The 23,466-nt window shown below is 37.6% G+C and overlaps 1 protein-coding gene across 2 annotated transcripts in view; it reads left to right on the top strand.

Annotated features, from left to right (window-relative positions):
- LNPEP (leucyl and cystinyl aminopeptidase) overlaps positions 1-23,466 on the top strand; it is a 76,524-nt gene that overhangs the window by 40,538 nt on the left and 12,520 nt on the right. For both annotated transcript variants that reach the window (XM_076363396.1, XM_076363395.1), the window contains 8 exons: positions 2,172-2,310; positions 8,144-8,275; positions 10,830-10,950; positions 11,658-11,812; positions 12,144-12,257; positions 14,919-15,050; positions 17,865-17,996; positions 22,643-22,803. In XM_076363396.1, coding sequence (XP_076219511.1) covers positions 2,172-2,310; positions 8,144-8,275; positions 10,830-10,950; positions 11,658-11,812; positions 12,144-12,257; positions 14,919-15,050; positions 17,865-17,996; positions 22,643-22,803 — 1,086 coding nt within the window. The remainder of the gene's footprint in view (positions 1-2,171; positions 2,311-8,143; positions 8,276-10,829; positions 10,951-11,657; positions 11,813-12,143; positions 12,258-14,918; positions 15,051-17,864; positions 17,997-22,642; positions 22,804-23,466) is intronic.

Consider the following 23,466-nt stretch of genomic DNA (forward strand, 5'->3'; position numbering starts at 1 on the left):
AAAATCTGGTGCATTCAGATGAACTGTGGAACATTAAGTGGGTTCTTGAACTGGTCAGCAGCTGAGATAAGGCAGGAACTCTCTTCCCTTTACTCCCATGTGTTCCTGTTGGTCCTTACATAAGGTAGTTTAAGGGGCTTTCTTTAAGAGATCAAGAATTTTAAGAAATAAATTTGGGTTAAAGGATTGCTGATCTTTTTCAGTTTGCCTGCATCTCCAATGAAGGTGGGTGTGTTTTACTGAGGTGCAAACGTAAATGACTGTTCAGATCCCTCAGGTAAAGTGCTGTTGATAAGCCTCATATGAAAAGGCTGTTCCTGAGCATATACTAAAATGTTATAGTGTATGCATGATCATTAGAGAGACTCTGTGCCACTTGGGACACTGCTGATAGGCTTCAGAATTCTGTCATTATAACAAAAATGCCATAAATTGTCTCTTGGTTACGGAATGCATTGGATAATAAAATATCACAAGGGGTGTAGATTGTATCAGAACAACATAACCACAAGATGAAATGAAATAGAACTAAGTAGCTTATCACAAACATTAAAGACATGCATTACCATGAGGTAAGTGGGAGTAAGAATACAGTAAGTGTAGAAGGCAAAAATCACTTGAATGATGAGCCTCTTTTTGAATTTCCATGTTTTTTCCTATTCTGATGTAGCTGAAGCTTTGCTTTCTCCTTGTATTTACTGTAGTAGAAAGACAAAGTGTAAGTGTTCACAAAGGAAAAAGATGACCTGTCAGTACTGGATTTTTTTGTCCCCCTTCAGTCCAGTGCTACCTGCTTTTGTTCAGGAACAGGATGTAGCACATGCTTTAACTTGTATGCTTTTCAGTAAATCCTTTTCAGATAACTGCTGATATCATAATTTCCATTGCCTTGCCTGCCTCTTCTATTTCCAGGGGCTTTGTCTCTGTATGCTTAATGTCAGTGGTTTTACAAATGGAGGCTACTTTGACAACCTCTGTTGTTATTGCATTTTCTGTAAAAAACTCAAGCTATCAAGCTGCTTTTGCAAGAAAATGTCTTTTCTTCTAGTTTAGTTTTATTTTCTTTTGAAGATTTTTTATATTGCCACAAAAATATTAAAATTATCAAATGGCAAAATAACTCACTGTTGCCAGATGCAAATTTAAAAAAAAAATATTTGAGCCTTATTTATATTTTTATGTAGAATGGTTCTTTATTGTTTGTTTTCCTTCTCTAAAATTTTGGGGTGAAGGAAAAAAAGAAAAAGAAACTGCACCAACTTCAAGATTGTTGGTGAGCAGGAAGAGAAGACTAAGAAGTTAAGCAGGCATAGAGATTAATCTTATGAATTGTCAGCAGTGTGCCTCCTCAGAACAGTTATAGGTCCAAAAATGTTGGAGTTGTGGTGCAGAAGAAAAGAAAAACCCCAAAAGCTTGTGGGTAGCTTGGCAGTAGCTTTAAAAAAAAAACAAACCAAAACAAAAGAAAAAAGCAATGTGAACTGCTGTTCTCCCACTGTTTAGCTCCAGTAAATACAAGACTTAAATTTGCAAACTTCTTGTTGAGCTCCCAGGGTTGTCTTGCAGGAGCAGAATACAAATCAGAGATGCTCCCTAGGAAAAGCTGCAATTTCTGCAGCTAGTTAGTATCACAATACTGGAGAAGGAACGTAGACTTCTGAGAAGTTCTCTTGTGATATGACTAGCTGTTGGATCCATCTACTAGCCAGCAAAGGGAACAGGCATACAGTTAGATGTGAGAGCATGACAATTGGATGAAAAACCTTCCTTGTCCCATCTGCTGCTGAGGTTTCAAAACTTTCATTTAGTGGGCATGCTCACTAATATAATTTTTCAATCTCCTTTTTGTTCCCTCTTACTGGAAACTGGCTGGCTTATATTTTGGTGATTGTTCTGTAATTGTGTTATTCCAGGTGTATTCTTTGTTAAGAAAGCAAAAAACAGCCAAGCAGATTAGTCCTCAAATAAATAATTTTTTGGGCTTTAAAAAAACCTTTTGTTAATGAAACATTTATTCTGACTGGATCAACCCTGTCATCTACCATTCAGAAATCTTCTCCCATAACAAGCTGTTACAAGGTTTGGGGGGAAGATGACTGTTCTATCATAAATAAACTGACATTTATCCTTTTCATAATTCTTAATTTGCTCTTCTCTACTATTCCCATTAGGTGGTTTGCAGCAACTCAGTTTGAACCTGTGGCAGCAAGGTCTGCTTTTCCATGCTTTGATGAACCAGCATTTAAAGCTACTTTTTTAATCAAGATCAAAAGAGATGAGAAACTTTCCACTCTGTCAAATATGCCAAAGGTACCTACTTTTGTAGACAAATTTTAGTAGAGCTGCTGCCTAGGTAATCTGTTTAAGTGCTTTGCATTGTGTTTTTGTTGCATTAACATACAGGGGATTGACTTGAGCAGATAAACTATAAACTGTATGACTTTATAATAAAAAAACCTGTCTTTTCCTCAAAGACTTGAACTAAGTAGCTTCGTAGAGAAAACAACTGTTCGATGCACTGCACAGTGTAGGATGTTATTGTGGGGACAGTTGAATGGCTATTCGAGGGATTCCTGTTGAATTTAAATGAATCATTATTTTGCAGGAGTTCTGTTGTTGGCTACATCAGTCTCAACAGCCCTTAGGATGCTCTTTTGAGTTTTCTATGTTTGCTGATACTGCACATGTGGAGAATACTGGAATATCTTTGTCAACAGTTTGTATAACTAGCAACAGTCTCTGTGAAAGATATGCCTGATCTTGAAGGTTGTGCTTTTGAGCCTGAACGAGGGGAAGTAGGGTGTCAATACAGAGTCAACCCCAGAATATGAATGAGGGATCTGAAATTACTTCAGCTAGACGTTTTCAGACAAAATCTTGTAAGACCATATCTGAATTTTATGGTGATGCTTTATGCCATTAAGCCTTTGGAGAAAGCTTTATAGAAGCCTAATTCATTTAGACAGACCAGCAAGACTAACTTATTACCTAGTCTGTGTCTGAACTAGGACCTGTCTCCTCAAAACATTACCACTATTTATCACCCAACAGAAACTCATTAATATTGACATTGATCTAACCAATAATGAAAAAAATTACACTCTTGGTGTTGGTGGAACACATATATACACTGTGCAGTTTGGGTTCCAGAAGGTTGTCACAAGCTCAGGTGCTGATGTAGCTACCCTGTTTTTGAAAACCAAGCTAATAACTGCAACCTCGTGAAATAATACCTTTTTCACAGTGCACAAATGTTTATGTTCTTGGATTTGTGGTGATTCTCAACCATTACTTTAACAGGATTGCAGCACTTTAGTTTACATCCAGGCCTACAAGCATTTTATTTGCTGCTCTCTTCTTCACTGAAAGAAGAAACAGACTCTGCTAGACAACTCTCCTGTTTTATGTAAACAAGAAAGAGTGCTCACTTTCCTCTACTACGAGTTGGACAAGTAGCTAAGGCAACTTTCAACAGCTTCCATAGTTCTTCATGTACAAAAAGTAAACTATAGTTTACCATTGCTGCATGTGTGCAGCAGACATTGCTGAGCTAATTGCACATAGTTGCTAAAAGTCTATCCTATTCTTCAGCATATATTGGGTGATGATGGGTACTCTGAAAGACACTGATGGGTTCTCTGAAAGACCAAGGGTATTTTTGTTTTCAGCTCTTCTACCGCACCACACTACCATAGAATGTTTACTGCTACCCTAATCCTGGTATATTCTGTATGTTCTCTTGCTTATCTCTGATGACTTCATTATAAAGAAGATGAGAAAGGATATTCTGTGACAATTTTCATCCCAATTAGTTGAGGCAGAATTATCTGGTATACCTCTGGCATCTAGCGCCTTGTTTGCCAGCTTGACTGGTAATGATTGGCAGATGGAGTGGAGGCAAAATAACCATCAACTCTTCTTCACTGTCATTTGTGGTTGGCTATTGAAGGAAAATGGTTGAGGACAATTCAAGAGCAAGTAGGGTGTTTCCTGGGGTTGCTAGGTGCTACTGTTCTGGTAGCAATTACCTGCCTGCTGTCCTTTAGTATGTTTGCTACTGCCCATTGTGGTAATACACAGCTCCAGAAGAATAAGCAAGGGCCCTCACAGTAGCAGCAGGCATATCTACTTCCTTTTTTTTTTCCCCACTCATGTGGTTGTGCAACATCTCCAAGCTGCCTTCTTCAATAAATGCTTTGTTGAGTCATTTAATCTAGCCACTCCATCACCTTTCTTACTTTCTCCTATGATTTCACTCAGATTTCATGTCTTTTGTGCAAGGTGTTTATGCAACTTTGCATGGACAGGAAGAAGTCATCTGGGAAACTGCTGCATGTGTTTGTGGCATTGGGCAAGACTGTGAGATTTCCGATTGTGACTTCCTGCAAACTACGCAAGTGGGTCACTTGGTGTAGTGAACAGTGTCAGTAGATATGAGTAGGCTTTTCAGCCTTCCTGAGAGAATCTGCAGAGAAGCTACTTGGAGCTTAAGCTCTGTGTTGCCAAGAATTGTGACTTGAGTTAACTGGTCCAACCAACATGCCTGAAAGGGCAACTCTGTATTTCTTGTTTAGTGAGTTATTATTTGTTGCCAGAGAATCTTCCTCTAATTAGTCTGGAAATAGCTGACTCTCACACCTCAGGACATGTGAATTAAATCTGGAAAAGACAGATTGTTACTTGCCTTAGTCTTGCATCCTCCCATAACTTCTTCCTTGCATTGGCAGTCCTGCAAAGCATGTGCCTGTGGGGTTCTGTGCTTAGGAAGGAGCTGCTCCCCATCCCATCTGTCCCTGCTCAACTCCAAGTGCTGTTAGAAAGCATCCAGGAGCTCTTTTGGTGCTGTCTGTGGATACTAATGTTGTGTACTTGTTGTGTGTGCACAATGAGGAACCATCCACGTGGAGAAAACATACTGATGAGCTGCTTTTACTCATTAATGCATCTCTTTCTTCCTCCTTACTTTAGGACCCATTTACATTTAATTTTCTAGCCTTTCTTGCTGCAGAGTAGCATTCATTGCATTGCTCATTTTTCAAGGAGATAGGAAGCCATTTGAAAAATGAACGTTTGGGAGATGTGACCTTCTACCCATTCTGCTTGCAGTGAAAAATGGATTAGTATTGCACATTTGTATTATCTTAAACACTGGTGTTACGAATTTTCCCTATTGGTCACAGTAGATATATACTGTTTGGCTGTTCCTGTACTGCATAGAAAAAACGTCTTTTTCCTACCCATCTTTCTCTACGTAGAACTGTTATTCCAATGACTTGTGCCACTCCTTCATCATGAATTCCCTTTTAAATTAAATGATGCCTCTCTTGCATCTCTTTTTGGTGTTTTGATTCCCTCTACTGTTTGTCATACCACTTGAATTACCTTCAGATCTCCTTCTTCCTCTTCTGCCTTGCATACTACACGTCTTCTGCTCAGCTACCTATAGATGCAATAGGCAGAAGGTCCTGCTTCCTTCAAGCTGAGAATTCTCCTTCCTTCCCATCTTGTCAGGCTTTTCCATCACCTGGTTCCCTGCTTTTTAACCCACCTTCTCTGTCTTGCTGCATTTGTCCTTGGTATCAGACCCTTTTTACTGAACTCCCTGTTTGTCCACTCTTTTTCTCTTTGTAACATTTACTGAACTTGTTATAGTGAGAATGTGTTTAAGAGCATATTAAAAATGTCATCTGCATTTTCTTCTGTTGTTTCCATCTCTCTTTTAAAACTTGGCTGTTACATCATCTGTATCATTGATAAAGATTTAAGAAAGCTTCCAGATGTGGAACAAAGGTAATATTAAAAAAAAAGATATTAAAAGCAATGAAGTTGTATGTTTAGTGCTGGGGATCATGGGGATCAAATACGAGTTCTTGTGTCAAAAGAACAGGACAGGTTTAATTAGAATTTATCAAGAAGGTATAAGAACATGTAGAGCAAGTGAATGGTTTTGCTAATGGACAGTATCTCAAACATAATTACTCATTTGTGTTTATACTGCAAGCAATATTATTTTCTTTTGTTTTGTCCCCCAACTTTATGCCCTGATAATTTGATACTGTGTAATTCCTCTTTTGTTCTTGTATGAGATCCAAATATGCAGTCTGTTAATGGGTTCAGAAGTGGTTCCTTTGGGTTTTGTAATTTGTCAAGACAACTTGCACATGTGAATTACAATAAAACCCTTATTTTTGTGACTGTACGAATAAAGAAATTAGACACAAGAGTTTCTGTGAAATAGTATGTTACCTCAACAGCATTTCTTGTATCAGTGAGTTGTCTTGTAATGGTACCCATTTTTATATGCAAAGCTTCTTTTAATTGGCATATTTTTTATGATTTATTTCATGTTTTTTGTCCCTGATCTCACAAGTGCTCTAGCACATGCTGAATTCTTACATTTTAGACTTAGCCTGGATTATGTATTTTGTTAGCTATTGTGGGCTCCCGATGCAATAAGTACAGGCTAGTGAGTTGATTCTTGTACGTGTAAAGAAAGAAACGTGAAAAGTGAATAAGATGATCATGTTGTATAGAAGTATATTGCATTGGTGAGATCATTACTAGGATAGGCTTGCTTCTGAAAATAAACACTTAAACAAACCCCTGTTAGGAAAAAAAAGTGGTACAGGTTCTTCTGTAATAACTGCAGGTCTTGGTAACAAGCTGTGCTGGATGGAGAGACTTTTTTGTTAATCCATGAGAAGGTTAAATGTGAACTTCATAATTTTCTGTAAATACCTACATGAGCAAGAGATCTCAGAAGCAGGCCTTCTCAACTAGCATGTACATCACTAATATGGCAATATACAGTGGCTGACACACATTAAGGCTAGAAATAAACTGTGTGTGTTTTGGGCTTGTGGTGTTTTCTTTTGTAGTTTTGCTTGGTTTTTTGTTGGTTTTTTGTTTTTTTTTTTTTAATAAAGATAACTGATTTTTGAACCAGTTTATCTGCAGCCACAATAGATTTTTTTAAATAAGGTGTCACCTCTTTATGAAGATGAAGCTGTAGTAAAGGCAGAAATTTATGAATTCGCTGAAGGAATTCAACAATGGCATTCTGCTCATATACAGTGGTCAGACTAGATGATTATATTGATTATATCTTCAGGCTTAAAAACCTCTTCCTCTTTAAGGCTGACATTTAAATTTTCAGTGGCAGTTAAATGTTAAATCATTGTTTGGTTTGAAATGATATTGTCTAAAACTAAGGTTATTGTTGTTGTTTTTTAAATGTTTGTGGTTTCTGGAAACAAACTTATTTATGAAGTTTCAGATGGCACATGAACTGCCATCCCTGTCTCCAGACCTTTGCTATTGTGCACTACAGTGGTTTTAAACATTTGACTTTATTCTTTATGTAATTTATGTTTGTGAAGGACTATACAGAAAAGTACTTTTAGGCATATAGCATGCCTTTCCAGGGCTAATATTAAAGAAAAACTTCTGCACTAAAAGTAATTTAAGGTACACGATGGTATCTTACTTCAGAAGACTGAGCAGACAGTTACTTTTGGCAGTGTGTGTCTAAGCTAGGCACGTTTTTGCTTTGAACTAACTGAAACCTTGGGTTTTCTTCACTTTTTTAAATGCAATCTCTTTTGATTTGTAAGGGGGTGTGTGAGGGTTTTTTTGTTCTGCTGTTTTAAAATAATGAGTATGTTTGGTTACCTAGTTTTGAAGAGGCTTCTGGGAAGAGGCAAATGTTTAACTCATGCAGTACCAGTATTTTTAGTAGGCTGTGCTGAACTGTGTCTCTGATCTAATCTAAAGCTCTCTTGAATTAATGCTGGTCTTTATGTTGACTTTGGATTATACTGGGGGTTTAAGTGTGAACTAAATTAGACTGATGGTTTCTCCAACAATGCAGTTGTCTGGTAATACTGCATAATAAAAGCTTGATAAATAATTTTTGGGTATATAGGCTTAAATGTTCCATGTCTCCTTAAGTTTTGTTACACCATGAGTAGGTTGTGAGTATCATCTATCCCACCTGAAACATAACCAAAATATAAAGATGTTCTGCAATTTTGCTTATAAATTGTTCCTAGCGTGAAGTAATTCTTTGATTTAACATTGATTCCTTGCATGTCTTAGTGTTCTTTTGTCTGCATTAATAACAATGTTTTCCTTTCACCTGCAGAAGGCCACTACTCCTGTGACAAATGGAATTGTTCAAGATGAGTTTTTTGTGAGTTTGAAGATGAGCACCTACCTAGTAGCCTTTGTTGTTGCAGACTTGAAAAACATCAGTAGGGAAACTAATGGGAGTCTGGTATGTTTGTTCCATTTTTAAGTTCTCCTGCACCCCTCCCAAGCCAACAAGCCAACCAAAACAAAACAAAAAAATCCCCAAACCAACAAGCAAACTCTGTCTCTTTTAAATTTATTTATTTTCTTGGTTTTATTATACTCATCATAGGTAGTGGACAAAAGCCATATGCTATAGGTTGGACTGACTTCAGGGCTTATACCAGATTGAGGAGACTTTTACAGCAAGAGACTCAGCATCAGGTCTTGTTTACAGTGGCAATTTACAAAATGTAAAATTCCTAAGAGCTTTCAGAGCTGGAAGGTTTAAACTTTTAGTTTTAATGCTTCATCTGTGAGGGGGTAATGTCATGCAAACCAGGAGTTGTTCAGATGATGTACAGAAACATTATTGTTCCCAGGGAAGCCTACATACTATTTCAAGCAGTGCTGCAAATATGTTCTGTACATATTCTATACATGCAAAGATAAGCTACCTAAAAAAACCCATGCCCTGCAGTAAAGCAAATTTAGACTAACTTTAAGTCTGCATTTAGTCACTTGAATACAATGATTTCATTGTGGGGTTTTTATTTTTCCAAAGGTTCCAAAAATCAAACAGCTGGTCCTGTTTGATCTTTGTCCTTTGCGAGGATATGGCTTGCAGGGTCAGTGAGCAGTTCCTACAATGTGTGCAATTAAAGTAACTGAAGAAAAAACATGGTAATATTTGAAGTTGTTCCTTAATCTTATTTTAGGAAGTGCAGGAGTTTCATGTCAGCAATGCTTTTCATGACTTTAGTAGCAACTGCCCCTTTGTGATGAAATCTCGGAAGTGCCAGTACCTACCTAGAAGGAGCCAGAGGTAATAGTGCTAGTAGCACTGCAGAAGGAGAAGCAGTCCTCTCTTTAATCCAATATACAGAAGTAAAGATACTAGTCAATAGGCTTTGATCCTGACTCGGACAAGTATTTCTAATTATAGCTGAATAGGACAGACGGTTTGGTCTAACCTGAAAAATTAGACCACTACTTTCTTTTTTTTTTTCCTTGTGGCTACTATTTGGTCTGTATTTGAACCGTATTCTGGTAAAACCATATAGCCAGTTCTTTATCAGGCAGAAAATTGATCAGTATACTAAATGTTTCATGTTTGCAGAGAGCCTGAATCAGCTATCTACCTGGTGTGCTTTGCTTTGTTCATAATAGTGAGACTAACTTGCATGGATTGTCAGTACTTCAGAAGTATTTTATGGCAGAGGCACATAGGATAGCAGAAAAAGACTGAGTGATGTATTCTAACTAAGGCCAGTGGTTCTTAACTGTGCTTCTCCTTCATTCTGACCACCAAGCAAGATTTGGCCAAGCTAGGGAAGTCCAGCAGACCGTTAGAAGGCTCCAAACCCAAGGGATCTAGCAATGTATAAGAATACTTGCCAGCTTAAAGGGAGAAAGCGTAAGAATAGTCATACCAAGTAAGGCCGGAGTCTAGCTAGTGGGTTGTTGTGTTGCCAGCAGTATGTAGTAGGCCAAGGGAGACTGTAAGAAGGAAGCATATAATGACATTTTCCACAAAATACGTTCTCAAAATGCTTCCAGCAATTTGTGGCTGGGAGATTAAAAGAATTTGAGCTAACCAGTTCACACAGAATAAGTTTATTGTCATGAATGTTATAAGATAGCTTAGAGTTGAAGTAAAGTTGCTTTCTGTTCATAATGCAATGAGATTTTTCTCAACTCCAGAAGATCCTGGGAGGCTTTTATGTTTTGTTTTTGAGCTTAAAATTTGCAGCTAATGATACTTTTGTACTTCCAGGAACACTAGATTGTGCTTGGTTCAAACTCAAAAATTAAAAGATCAGCCTATCCATCTATTTGAAATGTCATTTGTTTACTGATTTGTAACATAGTAAGAGGGAGGTTTGTTGTTTTGGGGTTTTTTTTAATAAAACAGGAAAATTAGTCTCAACATATTTTGTGTTTGTATATGAAAGGGCATCCTAAACCCAGATCAATCTGTAACCTAATCAAAGTTATTTTCTTGATATAGACACTTCAACATGAATAGAGGGAGTCTGTAACCTCTCAATTTTTATGAATGCTTCTTACATCATGTCTAATGTGGCCCTACCTTAGATAGCGGAATGGATGAACTTTGTGCCAATTATTATTTTTTGAGAGAATTTCTTGCAGATGATACTAGTGTTATCATACTGATAGCCTAACTTGAGATATGCAGGGACAGTCACTTAATAACTCATGAGGGAGTAAAAAAGGAAATGGATAAATTTCTGTTCATGTAGACCCTTCTTGAACACCTTCCTTAAAGGTGTCAGCCTTGTGTTGTTCTTGCATACACATTGGTCAGTTGGATGGTCTGTCTGTATTTTGACTAGTGAGTAAGCTCTAGTAAAAAAATTAACTCTTTATTGACAGATTCATAACTTGTGTTTGTAACTTAATGTGTGTACCAAAACCGTGTCCTATCTGTTTCAGGAACTTCTGCTAGCTCCTCTTTTACTTCTAAAGCTTTTGTAGCTGTAAGTTTCAAAATCTTTTCTTTTCTCTGTTTGGACTAGGTATCTGTCTATGCTATACCGCAGCATCTAAACCAAGTTGGGTATGCCCTAAACACAGCAGTGAAACTTCTGGAATTTTATCAAAAATACTTTTTAATAAACTACCCTCTTGAAAAATTAGGTAAGTTCTTCTGAACTTTTTTTAAACAGAAGAAGAAGCCCTAATCAATTCTGAGAAATACAGGGGAACTTTTGTTCTGAAAAGGTGTGCTTAAAAAAAAAAAAAAGTGTAAAACATCTATGAAATAAGGTTTCCCCAAAATTATTTAAAAAATTCATTAAATGTTTGACTGAGTATGAGTATTAAGTAATTCTCAAGCTGGAAAATTTTTGTGAGCTTTTGACACCGGATTGTTTATACTTGTACATAACATCAAAGAAATAATTTGGTGTAAATTTAACATGATGTGCCTTGGTAGGGACATACAGAATTCTCAGTCTGTGAACAACGTTCACCAGTGCAAAATCTGCAGTCTGACTTCTCTGCATGTATTAGTTTGACTGGAAAGATAATGAAATGCAGTCTTCTAAGACATTACTTCCAGTAGAGGCAGCCCCATTTCTTCATTACTCGTGTGCATGCAAGATCTATAGGCAGTGTCTGTGTAGTGCTTTAAGTAGTTTGTGTAAGAGTATAATTAGAGAAACATGGCTATAAATCTATGGGGCTTCTGTGCTTGAGGTGTGCTCAAGCATGTCCATGTCACATGTCCACACCACAGGATTTAAAGTGAGGTTTTTAGGGTTTATGTGATAGAATAGGTAGACTTGAAATACAGAATTGCTTTAACTAGTAGTTTTCAAAAGCTTCTTTCAAATCTTTTCCAGATCTGGTAGCAATTCCTGATTTTCAGTCTGGTGCAATGGAAAACTGGGGCTTGATCACCTTCCGAGAAACAACACTCTTGTTTGACAGTAATACTTCTTCAGCAAGGGATAAAAAGTTAATAACTGCAGTGATAGCACATGAGCTTGCCCATCAGGTACTAGACTGGGGAGATCATTGTTTAAATGAAGTGGGTCCTTTTTTTTTTTTTTTTAAATGCAATTCTGTCCTTAAATTCACCCCTGCCCTCACTGTGACTGGGTTGTGCATTGTATCTGTTCAGACTACCTGCAGGTGTATTTTCTCCAGTACAACAGGCGGAGTGTAACTCTGTTATGATGTACTTAGGGAGTTGTTCATGCAAAAGCATTACTGTGGTTTTGACTTAGCTTGATTTTGCTACGAGATAAAGCTGAGGATGGATGGAGTGTTACTGTACTCATTTGATTTTATTTCTGAAAAGGAATGACATTCTTGGTCTTTCATAGTGGTTTGGCGATCTAGTAACTATGGAATGGTGGAACGATCTCTGGCTGAATGAGGGATTTGCCACTTTCATGGAGTACTTTGCCATGGAGGAGATTTTTCCAGAATTACATTCAGTAAGTACTTTCTGTAACTATACTTACTGTGCCTTCGCTAAGATCTATTTTTTAATGCTGACCTTAAAGTACTGATACTTATAAACTTATATTGAAATTCACTTTGGGCACCATTGAGATTGTACTAGCTAGTGGGTCTCCTCTGCTTTGGCACTTGCATTATATTGGAAGTGGTTTTGGGGGGGGCTTTGGGGAGGATATGTTGTTTTTGTGGGTTTTTTAATTTTTTTTATTTTGGTAGTAGTCTACATGCAGTCTTTCTGTTTTGTGTAGGTTAAAGCATTCTGTGCAAAATAGCAGGTGTTAAAAGGTGTGGATGTCTATATATCAAATTATAACTTAAAATCTTTATACAGAAAGTCCAGGCATGTTGTTGACCAAGTTTGTTGGTCTCTACTTTTCCTAATAGATTTAGGAAGCACCAGAGCCACCAGAGCTTTAGGTTACTAAATATGCCTGGAGTAACTCCTGTCTTTCCATCATTGTAGTACTTGCTTGTGTCTGAATCAGTTTGGGATTCACAAATCAGGGGACCTGGTATAAAAGTGTCATGTGGTCCCACCCAATGGATTCTGATAGCGTTGAGTTACACTAACAGTACAAAGCACTGCTCCCACAGGCACTTCTGTTTACCCATATGGCTGAAGGAGTTTAAAAGCTCACTCAGGTACTAAGTGACCTAGCTTCTCAGACTCTGGAAAACATGAAGGATTCAAACCTGATCTTTCCTCTCCAAGGAGGGGGGTACCAGCTACTGCTGTAAATCATCCCTGTCACTGAATGCAGGCAGAGAAACAAAGATTAGTGGAACTAAACGGAGGGGGCAGTGGAGAGACTAATTTTGCATCCTGGGTAAAGGTATCTCCTAGGAGAGGAGATACCTGGGCTCTGGAACCAGCTTCCAGGAGTATTTATGTGATCTGCATTAGTCACGGGATTAAAAACCTGATGCGTACTTACAATTTCCTGCTTGCTGGATTGTGTTCTTCTCAGCATTCTAAGTGTGAGTTTTGAGTTCTTAATTCACCCTTGTTACTGCATTAAGAAACTTAGGTTGCTAATTTGGTTCAGTAGGATTCTTTCTTAGAGCTGGGTGTTTAAAAAGTTTTTCATTTGGCCTAGCTTGGTTGCTGAGTTTGAAGGCCACTGAAAGTATGTTTGTATAGTGTTGTGGTTTAACCTCAGTCGGCAACTGAGTACCACGCAGCTGCTCACTTACTCCTCCCCACCCCCCACCCCCGGTGGGATGGGGGAGAGAATTGGAAGAGTAGAAGTGAGGAAAAACTCATGGGTTGAGAAAAAAACAGTTTAAATTGAAATAAAATAATAATAGCAATAACAATAGCAATTAATAATAATAATAATACTACACAAAGCAAGTGATGCACAGTACAATTGCTCACCACCCGCCGACCAATGCCCAGCCAGTCCCTGAGCAGCGCCCCTCCCAGCCAGCTTTCCCCAGTTTATGTACTGAGCATGACGTCACATGGTATGGAATGTTTCTTTGGCCAGTTTGGCTGTGCCCCCTCCAAGCTTCTTGTGCACCTCCAGCCTTCTCAGTCGGTAGAGCATGGGAAACTGAAAAGTCCTTGGCTAGCGTAAGCATTACCTAGCAACAACTAAAACATCGGTGCGTTATCAACTTTGTTCTCATTGATACACAGCACTGTACCAGCTACTAGGAAGAAAATTAACTCTATCCCTGCCAAAACCAGGACAGTAGCCATTCTGCTTGTTAGGTGCATATGTGGTGAGGGGAGGACGCAAAACTAATCTAATGTTTTAACAAGGACACATCTCACACTTGTATACTTCATTCTGAAAGGTGCCTGACAAGGTGCCTTCACCAACATCTAATTTCACCACTTGGTGGTGCCAAAATGTGTTTTGGTAAAAATAATAAAAAAAAATCACTCCAAACTTCTGCATTCAAGAAGAATAGCTTTAAAATTTTAAACTTTAAAGGGTCTCTTTATTGTGTCGTACACAAGTCTTACCTTTTTATTCTTTTTGAAACCCTCTACTGTATAGAGGAAACTGTATAGCAAATTGTTTGCTCAAGTCTTGATAAAATTAAATGGACAAATACCAGTACAATCAGCTTCTTTTCAGTGTTTGGGGTTGTCTTGTTCTGGTAACAATGTAGTAAATTCAAATATCTTCATTCTAGAAGAAAAGAAGGAAGAGACTTTGGTACTAGGATCACTAGATAAGGTGATGTTTACATTCACACAAACGTCACTGTATGTAATGTAGGTAATTACCCTAGATTTCATGCTTTAATATTTAATATTAAAGCATACTAAAGAAGTCATGCTTTTGTATTCCCTGTCTCCTGTAAATGAACTAAAAACATCTGAAATTGGGCACATACTTTCTTAGTAGGTACATTTATTTTCTTTAATGCCAATGATGCATTTACCTGAGACAGGAGCTTAAGAGTCTGGGTAATAATGTAAACTCAAGAGTGGGATTCCAATGCTAAAATGTGGCAGGGAAAGAGTAGATTTTACAAATGCTACACTGATAATTCTTTTGCTTCCTCCATTGGCAGGAAGGCGAGCAAAGGTATGTTAGACCAATTAGTCAGAACTTTCACTGTTCTGCTTACCATGTATGTTCTAGCTTCTCAGACACTTATAAATGCTTCTCTTTTAGGATGAAGATTTCCTTAATTTAATTTTCAAGGCTATGATGAAGGATTCCTTGAATTCTTCACACCCAGTCTCTTCTGCTGTTCAGTCTTCAGAACAAATTGAAGAAATGTTTGATGCACTTTCTTATATCAAGGTAACTTTAAAAATATTTGGAAATATTTGGAAAGTGATATATTAGCTATTGAAAATAAGAGTGGAATCATGAGTAAGTAGGCATGTACTGACAATTGTTTGTGTGTAATTTACACCTAGCACAAACAATGCAGGATCTCTCAGTAGTGTTTCTGAGCGTCTACATAGCTTTTAATTAGGAAAAGATTATGTATGTGTATTTGTGTCCTTACTTAACATCCTTCTGCTAGATGCATGCTTCAGCACAAAGTAAAATACTCATGAAGATGTAAGAGGGGACCCAGTAGGTGAAACAAAATATCCAGTTAGACATGTATTCTTTCTCTGATAGTAGACTGTAACAAGTGCTTAAGAAAAGAGTAACAACAAGGCACTTATTGAAGCAATTGCTCCTTTTTATACTCTCTCTGTTTTTAAAATACAGTATTTTAGAGAATTCCTGAGCTGGAGGCTTTGCATCTGGAATGTAAAATTATTTCACTGCATATCCTGGTTGTCTGCAACTTGATTATTTCTCATGTCTAGTGAGGGTTGTGTGAGGTTTTTCTTTTTAAAGCTTCACAGTGCCTGACTTGACAATGCATGAGAGAGCAAATACCTGTATTTGCCAGACTTTTACTCACGTTGTCTCAGATTTTAGATACTGTGTCCCATGATTTCAGTAGTATTGGAGGAAAGCCTTTTATATCTTTTGGATTAGCTATCATTTTTCCCACCCCACTATCTGTGTGTGTTTGTACTTCCATCTAATAAGAAACCATGGGGACAGCTAACGCTTACTAGAAAATAGTCAAATACTACATCTTCCTCTGCTCAGTGGAATGCAGTTCCCACAGCTGTCTTGGTTTGTCTCCTCTGATTTCTTTTTGCAACTCTCAACTGGTCAACACATGTTGTCTGGCATCCTTGAATAGTCTGAGATGCCAAATGGACCTACAATGGTGATGTGCTTCTGTTTATTTTGGTCTCTGTTTTCTGAACTACAAGAACAGAGATGTGTGATTTTCAGCATCCCTTGGTTGTGAAATGGATTTGGTTTCTCTCCCTAACCTGTATATCAGAAGCCATGGCTGTTGTTTCATGCTTCACAGTTGCTGTCTCAAGTAATTCCCTTTTTGGTGAGCTCCTGGAAGCTATGCATCATGCACGATCATCTCTGTAGCCAACTAACTTCAGAGATAACAATTCTGTCACTCTTTGCCTGATCAAAACTCTATATAATTTTAATGGAAATATTCCGTAAGTGATTGGGCTGAAGTTTCAGTCAGTTAGTAAAGCGTTATATTTGGAGAATTACTTTATTACTTTATTGCTACTAATAAGTATGTGCACCTTCTGAATAGAAATGTAGCAACCTACACCTTTGAGTTTAGGAGCTAACCAAAAGAAGTTTTGGCTTCAGAAACAGATTTTTCATGGCTGCTTTCTATGTTTCAGAGGCTCTCATTGCATAGCTCTTCATTCATGCATGCAGTCTTTGTATTCCACTACTCTTGGTCCTATATCTTAGCTAATGCTCTTGGCAGTTTGCGTGGGAAGACACTTGCAACATGGTCCCTAATCAGCTAAGGCGGGTCTGTTATTGAATTGTACAACTTTGTTTTACTATACTACCAACTGACACAGATTAGTAGGTGGCCTCTACATTTTACTGTCTGGAATAGGAATTATTGTACAAAATTATTTTTAGCCCGGTTGTTTTGCAGACTATCAGTAAACCTAACACTCAAGGGTGGGACAACAATCCACCTGCAACAACAGAGTGTTTGGAAGGATATGACAGTAAGAAAAACAAAGTAGTAGAGCTATAGGTTAATTTTGGATGATGTAAGAGAGGAAATTATGACCATATTATTAAAAACTATAATAAGGGGTATTCCTGCGGTTTCATGAATAATTAGATTAACCAGGCAGCCTTCAGTTTCAGGCAAGATGTTACTTAAATTCCAAAGCTTGAATTTGGAATGTGTAAGAACCATACATGCTCTTATTAAAATCTTCCTTTTAATTTTTTCTTGATCCTTTCTCAGAAATAGTACCAAACTTTTCATGATCTATGGCTACTCATCTGCATTCAGTTGTACAGTATGCAAGTCCTCAGGCAATTTATTTATTAGTGACTGTGACATAGAAGCATTTCTGTGGAAAGAAAATGGCTTTCAACTGTGATTAAAGAAATCAAAATGCAACACCTGTCTACACATTCATGGCCACTTTGATACTAGAACTACCCAGTTACTTTTTTTTTAACAAAACATGGCTGTATTTAAACACTGTCAAAATGCACTTGTCCTTCTACAGTCAATTCCAGCCTACTAAGTGTATCTCATCTTTTTCCTGTAATTTTAGTTTTTTGATATAGCTGCAAATCACGACTGTTAAACACTGCCTCACAAGTGCAGTTCTGTACCATACAGAATAGTATTGCTAATAAAATATGGCAGCCAGCAGGGACTTATCAGTAAGAAGGCAATATTTTTGAGATTACGTTAATTGGAAAAAATGTCAATCTCTATTAGCCTGTTTTGTAACCGTATTTTGAGCCTTTGAAATATTAAAAAAATATTTTTTTCCAAAGCAACTGGGAAAAATTTCAAGCCTTTTTTGTAACTGTATTTGGAGTTCATGAAATATTAAAAAATATTTTTCCAAGGCAACTGAGTGTTAAGGTAATTACTCAAATGATATCATTTGGGATAAAATCTGCCAGCTTCTGAGTTATTCTTGTACTGTGAAAGAGCTATAGTATGTATATGCTTTAACAAGCTTTTTAACTTCAATTTATCAATTCTTTTTCTTTTTTTAATCCTTAAAGGGCGCCTCACTTCTTCTGATGCTGAAGCACTATCTCACTAAGGATGTTTTCCAAGCTGGCATTGAGGTATACTTGCATAATCACAGCTATGGATCTGCCCAGAGTGATGACTTGTGGGACAGCATGAATGAGGTATCCATCTTTAATATGCTTTTCATTTTTTCACTTCTCTAAGTGTGTTGTAAATTTGGACTTATTTCCTTGTTTATGAAAGAAATGAGATAATATATTGCAGGTAAATACTCTGAAGTTCTTGCTCAACGTAGTCCAAAGTTCTGTCATAGAGATATGGAGATTCCTGTAGCTTCTAGGACTCCATTGAGTATCATCCCAAAAAAGTGCTCGAAGTGGGTATGCACTACCATGCATATCCACATGTATGGACACGCCAGTATGTACATATCCTCTCTAGAGTTGCATTGTTAGTGTGTTAAGACCAGAATAAAAATAGTCATCTTAAATGCAGGACAATACTTTCAAGGAATAGCTGAATCCAACTACTGTAGAGGTCTTGGAATACTCTCTACTAGTGTAACTTTCTTTCAGTGATAGCTTCGGTTTCAACAAGTGGTGCTGGAACTGTAGGAGAACAGATTGTAAGGGACAATTTAGTTCATCAGCTCTCAAATGATAAGGCAGGCATAAGGCTGTGTCTGATTAAAGTGGGTGTGAGGGGAGAGAGCGAGGGTGCAAGAAAGCAGGGGCATGGGCAGGAGAGAGCAAGGGCGAGAGATGGCAAACCTCTGGGAGCTGGGGAGGGCTGGGGTGAGAGGGCGCATGTGAAGGAGTGGGGAGAGATGGTGGGAGGGAGACAGGGTGAAAGAGGGAGAGAGAGCAAGGAAGGGGTGGGGGTGTGAGAGTGCAAGGGAGAGAGCACATGAGGGGGGAGAGAGGGGGAGAGTGTGTGCAAGAGTGAGAATGCAAGAGAGAGCGATCCCAACAAGAAAGAGCTGCTGAGTATCCCCAGGGAGTGTCAAGGTAGTTGTATAAGGGAAGGAAACAGATTTCCCTGTGAGTGTGTGTACTGCATAGTATGTATTAAAGTCTCTGAAATACATGTGAGGTTCCCTCACAGAAGCTGAGTGCTAGGCAGGATACTAACTTAATGTTTAGTTTTGGTTCTTGGCATCTGCCATATGATGTTTGAATTTCTACAGAACTGGAGCTGCTGTTACTTACTGTCAGCTGTCACAGGTGGCTGTAAATTTGTGTGTTTAGTCTTACAGTCACTAATTACCAGCTAGTGATGGATTATTACTGATATCAGACTGTGACTCTCTTATGACAGAGAACTCTTCTGGTTTGTATGGTGATTTTTACAGCGCAAAACAGACTTTCCTCTCCTCAACCTCTGCAAAATGGAGCCTCCTGACCAACCATCTTCAGTCATGCACACGTAGAGAATATACCACAAGGAGATGGTAGTATCCACATAGGGTGGCTAGGGACACCACACAGATGCCTCACATTTAATTAGTGTGAGGGCTTGACTGTTACTAGATGCAAGGTTTAACTGTTACTAGAGCATGGGAAAAGAGTCGTTCTCAAAAATGTAGCTTACTTGCTTAGTCTGTCTCCTTGGCTCAGAAAAAAACTTTTTTTTTCTTTATTATAACCCTACTGTTTGTCCATGGGGCAAGTTCAGCTTTTCTGCAAACTCGGCAGCCCTCTTTCTCCAGTCTTTGGAACCTCAGTCATCATCTTTTAAGTCAGAAGTAATTGTTAGCAACTCTGGGATTACTTCACCCACCTGTATTAGTATTGTTAAGTGAATCACATCCAACCAACCTAGTAACATCTAATGTCAGAACTCAGTGTGTATTTCCTATTTTAATGAGAAACAAGCCTTTGTATTTGGTGCTAATTTAATAGTTACCAAATTCCTGCTGACACCAGGTATTTAACAGCATTATCTGCCAGAAGTTGCCCTTCGGTGTGGAGGAACCCACCAACTGGTTCTTTAGATGTTTTCTGATGCTGCTTACAATGTTTGCCTTTTCCTTTGTGTCCATTTCTCGCTGCACCTCATTTTGTGCCTGAGTCTTTGGTTTGTTTTGTGGTTTTTTTGCATGTAAGCATTAATGCTGTTAATTTTGTGTTTTCACATAGCCTGCACTTTCGTACACTTTCATATTCCCTTTTTCCAAAAGTCTTTGGAAATGACCATGGTTTAGCTGGACTGGTCTGGTATTGCAATGAGTTAGTTTACATTTGGGCTTTTATTATTTTGCTTCCCTGAGAAGGTACCAAACTTTCTTTCCACTGATTTTCACCTATTGCCTCTCTAAATTTACTGAAATGTACTGTCCCTGTGTCCATTTTCCTTTGTTTTGGTATTCTTTCTGTGTTAATTTTTTTCTTTTGGTATCTTGAGTTCTTAGTTTCTCTTGCTTTCTGATGGTCTTTCACCTTCAGATTCTCAGCTAGACTCTGTTAGTTAACAGTCAAATCTAAACGGGCTGCATCTCTGATTAGTTTCTCTGCCCTTGGTATCAAAAGTTCATCCATTCTACAAACTTGATGGAAAGTCTTTGCTCAATAATATTTTCCCCCAATAGGTGTCTGAATAATTAAAACTATATGAACTAGATGAATTTGAGTAGCTCACACAAAATATTGTGTATCTATCTGATCTTTGAGTTGACTGATACCATTATTAGTGCCCTTGAAATCTAGCCAGTGCCCAGATCTGCTAAAATTTTCTTTCAAAGTTTTATCTTCATAATACAAGAGGCCATATCTCTGGACTTCTTGATTTTTCTCCATTTTAGATGTGAACTGTTTCACTGAGTCTCCCTTATGACAATTAAATCATTAGTATTATCACGTATTGAGATCTTTGGTATTCTTTTCGGTTGTTTCCCATATTTATGTTAATAGTAAAAACAAATCTATGATATTCAGCAAATTGACTGGCTCTTTTTCCTTTTGCCCCCATTAATTATACCTAGGCTGAATGTGTTTGAAAATTCCAACCACAAAAGTGGCCTTTTCTTTGACCATAATTTTTTGCTGTCCACACAGCAAAATGCACAATAATTTCTTAAGTCTTAACCTTCTCTGTGGAAATCGACAATCATAGTTGGAGTGAAGATGAGAAAACTGCATGTGAATTAAATGAAAAATCTGTAACATAAGAAGCAAACTTTTTGTATAGCTTGCCTAGAGGGAAGAAGGATGAAGTCATCTTCATGTGTTACTTTCATTGGAGTAAGGAGCTGCTGTTCAAAGAAGATATGTCAATAAAATCAATTAATGTCAATAAAATTTTTGCTATGATGAAACTATGAACCTATAATTTCTAATAAATTGGTTTAATTTCAGGTGATTGGGAAGGGTTCTATTTTGGAATAGAATTATTTCAGTGGAGCAAACTTCAAATTTACTCATGTCTGTACAGATTAGTCACAAATCTTTCTGCTAGTCTTTAGGTGGCTCACAATGTTAGCACAGAAAGACTGAGATGCAAAACAGGCAAGTTGGCAAGGTGCAAATATTAGACTTAATTAGTTTCCTGATCTCTTAACATTCCTTTCATCTTGGGTTTGTGGTTTTTTGGTTTGTGTTTTTTTTGGCTGGCTGGCATTGACCTTACAGATTTCTTGGTGGTTTCAAAGTGTAACAGGAAGGAAAGGAAAAGATAGTGGAAAAAGAAAGTGAGAGCATGCATTCAGCACATCTTGGGCAATTTATGAAGGGAATGCATAATGTAACACTGTAGTGACAATGATAGCTCATGATAACAAGACAGAGGAAGAGGATTTAGCCAAGAATGCATTTTGGGAGTATGTAAAAAGTAAAAGAACATGTAGACTTCAAATTCTATAGATTTTTAAACTTTTGGTATAGAATTGCTTCCCTGGAATTGAAATCCCTGTTTAAAGTTTATGGCTGTCCTCTACATAAATAATATAGTATTTTCCCATGGGGGTAAACTGTACATGTTATTGTTGGCTCGAACAAAGAACAGTGGGTAGTAAGTTGCTGATGAGGTAAACTAGAGAAAGACAGAGTATAGGTTGGTAAAAGTTAAATGTAACTTGAATAATGACATATTAATTTCCTTATGTTCCTGATGGCTTAACCTAAAACATATTTTCATAAGTTAGGGGACGTGTTGTCTTCTTCAGGTTGGATGATCATCTCTGCTAATAAAGAGGCAGTGATATGTAGACATTATAAAGTACTTGTCCCTCAATGGGGATGTTGTAGTACAAACAGTTCCTGAAAGATTAAAAGAGATTGGAGGTTAAGCTATGCGAAGGCTGGTACGTGGGAGGAGGGGGGAAAAAAAAAAAAGAAAAGGAAAAAAAAAAAGAGTGCTTAATATAGAGGATACGTTGTTTTTGTTGTACAAACACCGTCTCTTTAATTCAATTTCTAATACTCATTTCAGAATTAAAATAAGATCTTTAACCTGAAACACCCACATAATATCAGAATACTGATAAGGAAAGAGAAAGGGTAGGGGGGAGCATGGGAGCTTACCATAACTTTCTTTTCTGTAACATTCTTTTCTCCATTTTCATGACATAACAGTTCAACCTACCTAATGTTTCCAATTCATCTTTCCACTGCTTGGCTAGGACTCTCCCAACTTAAAAAAATAAAATCCACTTGCTCCCCTATTGTTGCTTATGAAATTTACAAGTTCAGTGTCAAAGTGATTGTTTACAGATGCAGAATCACGCTGCTACTTACTTTGTAAGTTAAGGAGGAAGGTTTAAAAATATTCTCCATTTGCCATTTTCTTGTTATGTTATGATTGTTTTTTACAGATTACCAATGGAACACTAGATGTAAAAAAGTTGATGAAAACTTGGATTCTGCATAAAGGATTTCCTTTAGTCACTGTTGTCCGAAAGGGAAAGATTATTTCTGTACAGCAAGAGAAATTTTTGTATCGCATGGAACCAGAAAATTGGACATCAGATGCAAGGTTACTACCTTAATACTTTTTATCCATTAAAATCTACCTGCAGATATCTTTCTTGTATCTTGTACATCTTTCTCACTTGTATTCAGGGGTTCTAGTATTTTCTTTGAAGGCAGATAGTAATAGAGAATTTGGCACAGAAATTCACACATCTAAGATCTGCCTGAAGATCCATGTCTATTTCTACCCAAGAAACTGGTAAAAATCTGTGGCATCCTTTGTAAGCCGAGTTTCTTATTTGCATCCTTTCCTGAAGCTTTTAGGCTTGAGATGATGCTTGTGGTAAATAGTAGAATGAATTTTTCAGTTTTTTTAATATCAAAAGGCAGATCTCACAGGTAAAGTTTCCTTTTAATTTCAGAAAGTTTTGTGTGGTTAATGAGAAGCTGTAGAAAGACAGGTTGCAGAATTTGCAGAAATTGCAGGAGCCTATGTCTTACTTTAGAGCCTCTGCTCCTTCCTGCCAAAATTCAGTGTATATCTTGGGCTTTGTTAGAGGAAAGTAGAGAAGTTAGAAGCTTTATTGGCTTAAAAATTTTAAGATGGCACTAATACATGACAGCAAATGGCTGAATACATAAGAGAGGCAATATCCATTGTACCGAGAACTAAAAGGAAGTACATATGCAAATGCTGAAGAAGCAAAGATGTGGCAGTTGCTAATTG

The sequence above is a fragment of the Aptenodytes patagonicus genome, chromosome Z, assembly GCF_965638725.1.
Source record: "Aptenodytes patagonicus chromosome Z, bAptPat1.pri.cur, whole genome shotgun sequence".
NCBI classification, from domain to species: Eukaryota; Metazoa; Chordata; class Aves; order Sphenisciformes; family Spheniscidae; genus Aptenodytes; species Aptenodytes patagonicus.